Genomic DNA, 10,797 nt, shown 5'->3' with positions numbered 1-10,797 from the left:
GGAGTTCATTAAGTTCACTATTAACCGCTCATCCTAATAATCGGTGTATGTAAAATTTAACCTAATGCAAGATCTCAGTTTATCATAGTCCTTGACTATTGTGTAAATTATAAGTTGGATTGTTATATTTACACCCATTTAGCAACAACCATTCTGTCTGGACCCTGAAGACACTGCTCCGACTTATAAAAAAATGCATGCGTTGCCTAATACACGTTTAATATATATTTTGTATTCTAATATATATTTAATACTATATTTGATTTGGTAACTAATTTTTGTACAAAAACAAAATGACGAACTTTAGGATGGAATTAGAGTAGCAATTATTTAAAAGCTTAAATAACAAAGTAAATATAATCAAATATTATTTACATACATCTGGTTGAAAAGTAATGCATCACCTCACCGAAATGGGACTCTGGGAATCAATTACATAACCAAATATTTGAAAGCATATACTTGGGTCAATTCCCTTTTTAGTTCATAACACAAGTTAACTGATTGAAAATGCATTTGGTATAGTACATTATACGACCATCTCACAAGACATCATGTAAAACTAAGATTATAACATTAGAAAGAAAATTAAAAATTTTACAGCAATTTCCATGTAAATGGGAGAAATATCTAAACCTCAAAAATGATTATCTCAGCGTATGCAGGACAAAGTTAACTTGGCTATAGAAATGCATTTGAGAAATTTTACAAAGTGCAGCATACATGAATCATCTTCAGAATACGTCCTCTCTGAGTTGAATCATATTCTACAATTGGAAGCTGAAAAGGAAGTAGAACATATCTAAGAGCGAGAAAGCCAGAATCAAAATAAAGTACACCGTCCGATCAAAGTGTGTACTTACTACAATATACAAACTGGTTCAGATCAAGAGTAATTCTTCCTTGTTTTGCAGTATCAAATGAATTAAACAGATTCCTGAAAGACATAATAGAAGGTCCTTATCAGTGAAATGAAAGTTCAACACTAGGTCAAATAAAAATTGCGTGGAAAATATTGCTTTCTGGCTTTTCTCTGAATATATATACCTTGCTGATTGTAAGAATATACAAAGTGATATGAAGACATCCAGTCTAAACTTCCCACTTTTACTTTGATCAAAGCTCTGAGAATAATCAAAGAGAAACATTTGAGCATGGCCTTCTAAATGGCAACGTTGCATAGATGAGAGGCCTACTATGCAGTTGTAAGCAATCAAACAAGGACTAAATAAATTTACATGCTAAACACATTGCATTATTTCTTTCTCCATCTGACTAATAAAGCATTTTCAACTTATTATCCCAAGAAAGGAGCATACAGAAATTAAGGCATGGATAATAGTAGTGTAAACAAACATTGAGAATTGAGATAGTTTTGGCTTAACCACTAGTCATCAATGTGATGTGCAACTTCTCCAGGATGATTTACTACACAATTAAACTATGACGATGCCTTACCGCACAGGCAGAGTAAAATGCAGGAGAATCCAGCGTGAAGCCAATCTTTACCAATGCCTGGAAACAGATTCGGCAAAGTTATTTAGAGTTGCATCCAACATTACACATAAACTACGCAACTCAACATTTTGTTGATACAGCATGGGAAGTACTAATAAGAACCATAAGCTCGTCTGGCTAAGCAAAACCAGTGACACGATAAACAGAACATCTTTGAAATCATTCTTAAAATATACCTCAAAAACGTCATCAAGGACAAGAAAGCCACGACCCCTGCATCAATGAACCGAACAAGAAGTGTTATACTGCAGAACCAAGTGATCAGCCAAGCAGTGGATCTTTAAAACTAAACTTGTTCCGGTATGACCACAGAATTATACTGACAAGCTAGAGTTTAGACATAAGCTATAGGCCACAGTAATATCGATCCAAAATAAGCATGAACAAATTGATTATAAACCTTTCATGTCATTAGTTTCTTTCCTATAAGATCATTCACAATGTAATTGCCTACAATAATATCACTCGAAACTACATGCAAGATAAAGCTCTGAAAACAAATAAACAGAATGGAACAAAAGCATATAAATAAACCAATCACCTCTCAAGATCAGAAAATGCATGTTGAACCTGAAGAGCCATTTATAGTGGTTATTAGAACCAACGTACTTAATATCAAATATAGGTTAATGACAATAACCTCACATATCAAATGCATAATAGAGAAACACTAACCTTAATAAGGAACTTGTTGAGTGCAACAAATTCTAGAGCAAACCATTTACGAGTAAGTTAGAGTGAGCTAGAACATGTTTCAAAATTCTACTATAAACAAACTCCAACAAATAAAGTCCCATATATGAAAGAACACTACTTTCCAAATTTCAAGATAGTATTTGATTATTGATGTAAATCTCAGCTTCTTTTTAGAGCATAGTGGGTTAAGCATAGAGTGCAATGGGATTGGCATATACCTTCAAAGCTCATAGTACCATTCCTATCAAAATCATACATCCTACACAATTATGAGAACGAAAAAAAGAAAGGAATTAGATTATGAATGGAGAAAATTGAAACATAATAGCATTTGAAACACAGAAATTGGAAATATGAACTTGATCATCTGCTCAACAACTGAGAGTGGAAATTCCAGGTTTCCAACCGCTAAAGCACTCTGATGATTCAACCAACAAGGGGGAAAAAAGTTTTTTTTATTAAATCACAAAACAATATCAATTGAATTCAAAGTTTAAATGGAAAAATAACAATAATAAAAAAGGACCTTGAGTTGGGGAGCAGTTATGGTTCCAGTTTTGTGAGAGTCAACTCTGTCGAACCATTCACGAATCATAGCGTTGTTATTGTTGTTGTTGTTGTTCTCCATTTCAGTTTCAGTTTCACTGATTCATTCATTCAATCACTGCTTCTTTTGCTTCCTTCTTCCACCTTCGTCTTCTGATTCTGATGAAAACCAAATCGATAAATTGAAGGGTCTACCGTGACTCCGTGAGGACCATTTTAGAGTACACACCTTAACCCATTCTTTTTTTTGTTTGGACAGCTAATTCCTTTCGAAAACAAAAAAGGGCCCAATGGTCCAAGGCCCATTAACGATATTTTATGGAGAGCCACTTCTATTACAGAAATGATGGATAATTCAATTCTTTTTTTCAAGCGATGTTGTCAATTTTTCTTACACCCATGGTTTCTGTTATTTTATTATTTGGAGTAGTGTAAAATTGCAAGATTTTGAAAACCGAATCGGTAATGAAACCGTTTTAGTTATTAATTTGTTGGTCTAATCGGTTCAATTATGATTCAACCAAAATAACTGTTTTATAAAAAAATAATAAATAAAATAACTAATAGCAAAGTTCCATATTAACTAACAACAATTATTCAAATGTGTTACAATAAAGAATAAAATCATAGAAAGATGTATTATCTTCTACATTCCAATCAAAGGAAATATTTAATATGTTTTTTTTTTCAAAGGAAAAAATAGAAAATAAATTAGAGAAAAAGCGAGAGACTATTCAACGTCACTGTTTCACAGTAAAAAAATGAAAGATTTCATAGCCAACTAGACAGAATTCCTTGCATATTTAGAAAAAAGTAATCACCCAAATTTTGATTCAAAAGAAATAATTTGGTTTCAAAAGTATATACATTGTTCTATCTGACATATCTCTAAAAGAAAAGAATAAACTACTCTACTTACTAGTTACTATCATATGTCACAAAATTTGATGCCTTCTATCTACCAATATGCAACAATAATTAACAAATGCTATGGGATCAAAGGCATACAAATCACTACGACTTAGTGAGAAATATGAAAGAATATATTCACACATCAACAAACAAAATTACGAGCATCAACAAACAAAATTTCAGACATTCAATTTAAAAAAAAAACTAAAAAGTTAATTTTTAAAGTGGGTTACAAGATTTATATCCTTAATCATCACAAGGCCAACCTCAAAGAGAAGGTCCAAGCATGGTGGTGGAATCTCTTTAGAAGCAGGGATTGAGCCATACTAAATCAATAGGAGTAGTTTTAACATGGTAGGTTTAACATGGCAGGAGCAGTTTTAACATGACATGTTTTCATCTTCCACTTAATGAACAATTTATTAAATCAACAACAACAAAATACAATATAACAATCAAAATGTCAAGAACAATATCAAAATAATAATTCATCAAATTAAATTGATAAGATCAATTAAAACTGAAAATCAAAATAACAAGAATAATTAAAATTTTAAACTATAGCAAACCAACAACAAAACAAGAACTAGAAAAACATACTAATCATGAAAACAACAATCAAATAAAACAATAACTGAATAATTAATACAAAAAAGAACAAGAAAAAAAAATCACCCTAGGATGAAGCAGTTCTGAAATTCAAACAGTACAGGGAGAGGGAGGAGCTTTAAAATTCGACGAAAATGGCTGAACGGAGGCTGAACAATGGCGGAACGGTGGCTGAAAGTCGACGGAACAGAAGCTCGAACACGCCGTGTAGAGGGCTGAACAGAGGGCTAAGCAGCTCGAGCAAGGGCAGAGCAAGGGTTGGCCAAAAAACAGAGGCAGAAGATTGAACAAAAAGCAGGCGGCCGCGCGGCGAACAAGGGCGACGTTGTGCAAAAGCTGTAGCAATGAGGACGGCGGCGGTGGCTGGACGTTGAAGAACAGTGACGAGATGGAGGGTTGCTTGGGTGCTTCCTCCAAGCTGTGTTCGAGTTCTCTTCTCTGCCGAACTGAGAGCGAGAGGTAAGAGTGGAGGGCTGGAGGCTCGAGGGGAGAAGGAGACGGCCAGAGGGGTGAGTGGGTCCGTGGGATATGAGAAAGCGGTTCGGATAGATGCTAAAACCGGGGATATGAGAAATCGCTATTGGACCGTCGAACCGGCCGGGAATCGGCCGGTCGAACCGAACCGTAACCCGGTCGATTTTCTAAATTTCTCCAAAATGCTGCCGTTTGGAATGAGGAACTCCCTAAACCATTACCCAACGTCCCACTCCCAACCCTAGTCTCTCCAAAACAACCCACTGCCAACACTGACTCTCCAAAACGGCAAACACGCGCAGCACTCCCATCAGGCCATCACCCTTCCTCTCATCGTCATTGAGCTCCTCCTTCACTTCTGTCCCGCCACCGGCAAGCAACCGCCGCCGTTGCAACTTTGAGCTTTGAAGCCACTGTCGCAACGTCGTTCTCCTCCATCGTGCAGCCACGCTTGAGCTTCAAAACCACCGTCACCGGCCTCGCCTCCTGCCTCCGTCACGCAGCCACTGTCTCGCCGGCGCCAGTTCTGTTCCATCGCATCAGCCCTTCGGTCGTTCCCTGTTCCTTTCTTGCTACTGATCTGCTCTGCTCTGTTCTAGCATTTAGTTCTAGGTATTAATTTTTTTTTTAAACTATAATTGTTGAATAATTGTTGTTACTTGTTAGTTAGTCTGTGAACCTTGCTGTTGTTACTAGGTTGAATAATTGCTGAATAATTGTTGTTAGTTAATCTGTGGACTTGTTACTGAATTGAATGATTGTTGAATAATTTTGACTTTTGAGACTTGAGAGATTACTGGGTTGGAGTGAGTTACTGTGGGTTACTGTGATATTATAATTGGATTGTATTGTTATTGGATTGCTGGTGATTTTTAGGTATGGATGAGAGTATCAATTAACAAACACCTAAGGCTATTGGATTGTCGTGATATTGTGTTGTTATTGTATTTTTTTCTTTTTGTTTAATTTTTGAAAAAAGATGTTTAATCTTTGTTAAAATTGTGCTGAAATTTTGCTAAAATTGTGATTAGCTGAAAATCTTGTTAATCTTTATTGAAATTATGTTGAAAATTTTGTTAAAAGTTTGTTAGAATTTCTATTTGTTCATTATGAGTAGAAGGAGGGGTTTAGAATAGTTCTTCTGCAAGGAGAAAGGGATCATTATCTTTTTCTATTGATAACTTCAAGTACACGTTCAAGTAGTTGACTTATTGGGAGAGAAGAGAGCCATGAGAATGGATCTTACACAACAAGGATTAAAGGTAGAGAATGCAACGGTTAGGCCTTTAGGGTCTTCACTTTTTGACTCTGCCGTTTCCATTTCTTCTGTCTCACAATAAGTATGCTTTGTTCCATTGAGCATCGGATGCTACATTTTAAATTTTTAATATCATTGTCTAATAATAATTGATACTTCTACTTTATTTCATACTTAGGTCAAATAGCTGGATACTGAAATTCATTGATTTGGAAGGTGAAATGAGGAGAGATGTTTGGCATGCTTTGATAAGTGAAATTATAGCGTTACACAAGTTCACACATGAATATGGACCTTGATTATGACCAATCTTTTGTTATAGAAAAAATAATTTCTTCATTTTTGTTTTTAACGAAAAAATAGATGAATTGAATTAACTAAATAAGTAGATGATTGAATATTTATGATTGATTTGGTTAATTCAATAATTTTTTTTTGTTTTTCGTGATTATCTTAAATTTCATATAATATTATAAATTTTATATGTATATAAAATTTGACTTTTGATATGTTTTTTTATATTTGACTCATGTATTGTATTTAAATGTGATTATGATGAGATTTTAATTGGAATTATACTTTTAATTTGTCTATATTTAAGATTTATATCAGAATATATTTATATTTTTGTATATTTATTTAAAATTTGATATGTTATTTTATTATAATTCGGTTATTTCGATTGAACCACAGTTGAACCTCTAAACCGATGAACCAATAATTCAAGTGGTTTGATGATCGGTTCGATTTTCAGAACCTTGCTGTGGGTGACTCATTGACTAGGGTTCCTTTCAGCTGCTGAAAGGAAAACGTAGTGTATTTGGCAAAATACAATAGTTTCCCAAATTGATTTGCTAAAAAGGATTCTTTTTTCCCAATACTTAGACACTTGAAACCTTGTTTGCATTTTCTCCTTGGTTAATCTTCAAGATTGGTTTTTGTTGCATATCACCTTGGTTCTGAATTATTGATACTTATGGGCTTATGCATTTGTATAGTAGTTTACAAATTGCTATTTTTGCATTGTAATTTGCACTGTAGTTTATAATAATTTATATTATAGTAAGATGAGATTGTTTACAAGTTGCCTCTTCTTTCTTCTCTTTGATGATGTTCAAACAATTATTAGCAAGCATCACTGGGACGCAGAAAATTTCCGTGCCGATGACGATCGTAATACCGGGGATCGCAAAAATGTTTGTTGGTGAAGTTGTTGAAACAGGTATGGGAAGTTTCCATTTATAGCTTACAAGCATGAGATGGTTCATGCACGATGTTTTTAAGGTCAAAATCTCGCAGTTCTTGGTTCTAAGAAGGCCAATATTCTGATTCCAAAAGTTCCTGTTGATAAAAACTACTACTTTTTTGCAGCTATGTCACTTGAGAGAAGCATATAGACGATTAAAGCTTGAAGGAAGAATATTTAAAAGACCAATGTTGAGGCTCTTCCGGTATATTTATGAATTGTGAATGTAGTGGATGATGTCACTGGTTTGCAGCAGTGTGTTGTAGGTAGATTTGGTACTCGCTACTCAGTACCGTCATGGCCTCATTCGTGCATCCTGATATTTGTTACTGTTTGTAGGTAAATTTGGAATATTTTCCCATTCCTTTATCAAATATTAAATTTGTGAACACAATAATTATAGGCCTCAACGTCTGTTCTATCTATGTTGAAGTTGAAATGCATATCTGTGCTGCAATGACAGATGTTGTATATTGGATTGCAAAGCTTACTGTGTTAAATAGATAGCTAGCTTGAATAACTTGGGAGAAGGAGAACTAGAAGAGGATTTGAGCTTGGTTGCAAGAGATCTCAGTTAACTATTAGGGTCAAAGTAATATATAGTCTAGGATTTTGCTCCTCTAAAGTAAAAGTTTGTCCAAGCTATTTTAATCCCTGTTAATGCTAAAGTTGAATAATTAAATTTTGGTTAGTAAGTATACTTATATGTCCCTGGAGTTGAATGATGTAATGTCTTACTCCCCAAATTTGGATTGAGTTATCTATGAACTATCTAAAAGAAAATCTGGATGTTGGTATTTTCTGTTTGATTTGTGATTTGTACTTGTTGGGTTGAGATACTATTGCTTGTTTCATTTGCTGGATTTGCTAACTGATTAGACCGCAATCAATATAACCAACATACATGTCATGGATTTTGGTTGCTTTCAAAGGCATATGTTACCCTTTCACCTCAGCTACCGGTGACTATGTTTCAAAGAATTTTGTGCTCCTTATTGAAAGAAAAGCCTGTTCTTTTTGGAGTTTATTGAATTGTAGTAGGCTAGCTTGTTTTAAGATACTAGCATCAAAAAATTGGTGGAAACCAATTGTTAGTCTAATATTACCAAGCAGTATCTCAAGTTCTCAACCCAACAAGTAGAAATCACAAATCAAACAGAAATTACCAACATCCGGATTTTCTTTTAGATAGTTTATAGATAACTCAACCCAAATTTGGGAAGTAAGACATTACATCATTCACCTCCAGGGACACATAAGTATAATTACTACCCAAAATTTTAATTATTCAACTTTCGCATTAATAGGGATTAAAATAAGCTATAAACAGAAACTTCCTATATCTGTTTAAACAACTTCACTAACAAACATTTTTGCAATCCTGATACTACAAGTCTACAATCATCATTGGCATGGAAATTTGCTGCGTCCCAGTGATGCTTGCTAATAATAGTTTGAATATCATCGAGAGAAGAAAGACTTGCTAATAATAGTTTGAATATCATCGAGAGAAGAAAGACGAGACAAGTTGTAAACAATCTCATCTTTCTTTAATATAAACCACAGCGCAAATTACAATGCAAAAATAGCAATTTGTAAATTACTATCCAAATGCATAGGCCCATAAGTATCAATAATGCAGAACCAAGGTGATATGTAACAAAAACCAATCTTGAAGATTAACCAAGGAGAAAAAAATGCAAATAAGGTTTCAAGTGTCTTGAGTATTGAAAAAAAATCTAACTAATACAACCAGCACAGAACAATTTAAATTATTGGATAGCACAATGGTTTAAACATCATATTTTTAGCAAATCAATTTGGGAGATGGCACATAGTAGCTGAGGAACCATACTCTTTTCATGTTAGATTTCTGAAATCCAGCCCTGTGGAATGATTCATATCTTTTCATCTATTACTCAATGAATTGTGACAATATAGCCCTAAAAGTAAAAGCATATTATAATATCTTATTCTGCGGTGCCCATTTTACTATTCTACCCTTCTCTCTCGCTGCACTTTTCACTTCTTCCGGAATTGACTTTCGTTTCTGATCTTATCACCCATAGAAACCTTTGTTCGCCGTTTGCTAAGCCGTACGCTACTTCGATTAGTTCCTTCTCTTCCCAGCTTGCTATGCTTCCTAAACTCACGTACAAAATTGAACGCGGCTCTTGTTCGTTCAGCCACGTTCAGTTGTGTACGTCAGTTTAGGAAGCATAACGAGCTGGAAAGAGAATGAACTAATCGAAGTGGCCTACGACTTAGCGAACAGCGAACAGAAATTTCTATGGGTGATAAGACCAGAAACTATCAAGTCAATTCCGGAAGAAGTGAAAAGTGCAGCAAGAGAGAAGGGTAGAATAGTAAAATGGGCACGGCAGAGGGAAGTTTTGGCGCAAGGGAAGCTTTTCATATCCCCGGTCAAGATAGCTTTTGTAGAAGGGAACTCTTAAAGGGAACTCTTAAAGCTCAATCCCTGTAAGATTAAAGCTCCACCAAAAGTCCTCGTTTTCCTCTGGCGTGCTCAGCATATGAAAGACTTCCGACCATGGATCTGCAACACAGTAATAGTTGATGATTCAGAATAAATTAAAACAAATAAAAGATGATGATAAATTGATGCATGAAGAACAAAGCTAAGTCCGATCCAAGGGAAAAGAAATTAGAATACAGACCTGGCTCATCAGCCTTTGATGACCTCAAAGCCCGAATACAGAACAGCACGGCCGCCGTGGTGGTCTCGAAACTGAAAGCATGACTGTTGCGATTACTGTGATGAGTTAGTCCTCCTTTCGTCGGCGAAGACAAAGAAGAGGTAAAGGAAGTTTCCTCCTTCAACGGAATCTCCTCTTCTTCGTCGAAATCTGGAGACCCCATCCGCATCTCCAGGATGAAGCTTTTCAAGCTTCAAGTCTGTTGTCAAATGACTAAGAAAAGAAGTGCGAATGTCTGTTCCTCGAAAACTGAGGAAGACATCATGTTTGATTAGAGGAACATTGAAAGCAGACGATGAAATAGAGAAAGGAGAATATGCCATTGAAGGTTGTGTGTGTGTTAGTGTGGTGTGATGAATTCAGGTTATATAATGAGTCAAGTGAATGAAGTCAAGTAGTAAACCATAATGATAGCTAGGTTCTTCCTGCTTGTTTCTTGGTTGATTCCTCTAACTTGTTAAAAGTGTCTATATATAATGATAGCTTTGCTTTACTTTAGTGGGCTCATCCCCTTCAATTACGCTGAGTACTACTCCGTGTCTTCATCTATGGTCCTCATTTTAAGACATACAAGAACAAGAAGTACTACAAAATAAAATGTTTATTTTATATTTTGAGTTTTTTATTTGTACTTAAAAAAAGGTAAGGAAGAAAATTTTTTTCTTTTATAATTTTTGAAAAGCACATAACAAATGCATTTCTGAGTTATCTATTTGAATTTTATTTTTTTAGAAAAAATTAATTTACACATGTATTTCTATATTTCTGCTGAAAAATAAGTTTTTCTATTAAAAAAATCCATACCTTTTAAATGTAATACT

At 34.7% G+C, this 10,797-nt stretch overlaps 1 protein-coding gene and 2 long non-coding RNA genes across 4 annotated transcripts; 1 reads left to right on the top strand and 2 right to left on the bottom strand.

Moving 5' to 3' along the window:
* Window positions 1-501: 501 nt before the first annotated feature.
* On the bottom strand, window positions 502-2,971 carry LOC112754891 (uncharacterized). Its single transcript, XM_025802695.3, has 10 exons — window positions 2,741-2,971; window positions 2,574-2,632; window positions 2,433-2,473; window positions 2,194-2,225; window positions 2,060-2,088; window positions 1,695-1,731; window positions 1,459-1,515; window positions 1,048-1,124; window positions 864-937; window positions 502-780 (listed from the first exon to the last, which is right to left on the bottom strand). Exons 1-10 carry the CDS (start codon window positions 2,840-2,842, stop codon window positions 761-763), a joined length of 528 nt encoding a protein of 175 aa, XP_025658480.1. The 5' UTR covers window positions 2,843-2,971; the 3' UTR covers window positions 502-760.
* Window positions 2,972-4,963: 1,992 nt separating this feature from the next.
* On the top strand, window positions 4,964-8,061 carry LOC112754884 (uncharacterized). Of its 2 annotated transcripts, XR_011874705.1 has the most exons (4): window positions 4,964-5,367; window positions 7,143-7,235; window positions 7,385-7,598; window positions 7,723-8,061. It is a non-coding gene; the product is annotated as an uncharacterized lncRNA (long non-coding RNA). The 2 variants fall into 2 exon arrangements; XR_003178815.2 differs by having other exon boundaries at window positions 7,385-7,744.
* A 678-nt stretch (window positions 8,062-8,739) lies between these two features.
* On the bottom strand, window positions 8,740-10,418 carry LOC140180436 (uncharacterized). The gene is made up of 2 exons (XR_011874706.1): window positions 9,938-10,418; window positions 8,740-9,816 (listed from the first exon to the last, which is right to left on the bottom strand). It is a non-coding gene; the product is annotated as an uncharacterized lncRNA (long non-coding RNA).
* Window positions 10,419-10,797: the final 379 nt, after the last annotated feature.

This window comes from Arachis hypogaea, chromosome 2, assembly GCF_003086295.3.
Source record: "Arachis hypogaea cultivar Tifrunner chromosome 2, arahy.Tifrunner.gnm2.J5K5, whole genome shotgun sequence".
NCBI classification, from domain to species: domain Eukaryota; kingdom Viridiplantae; phylum Streptophyta; class Magnoliopsida; order Fabales; family Fabaceae; genus Arachis; species Arachis hypogaea.
The sequence above is the reverse complement of the archived record's forward strand: the minus strand, read 5'-3'. Positions and strand labels throughout refer to the sequence as shown.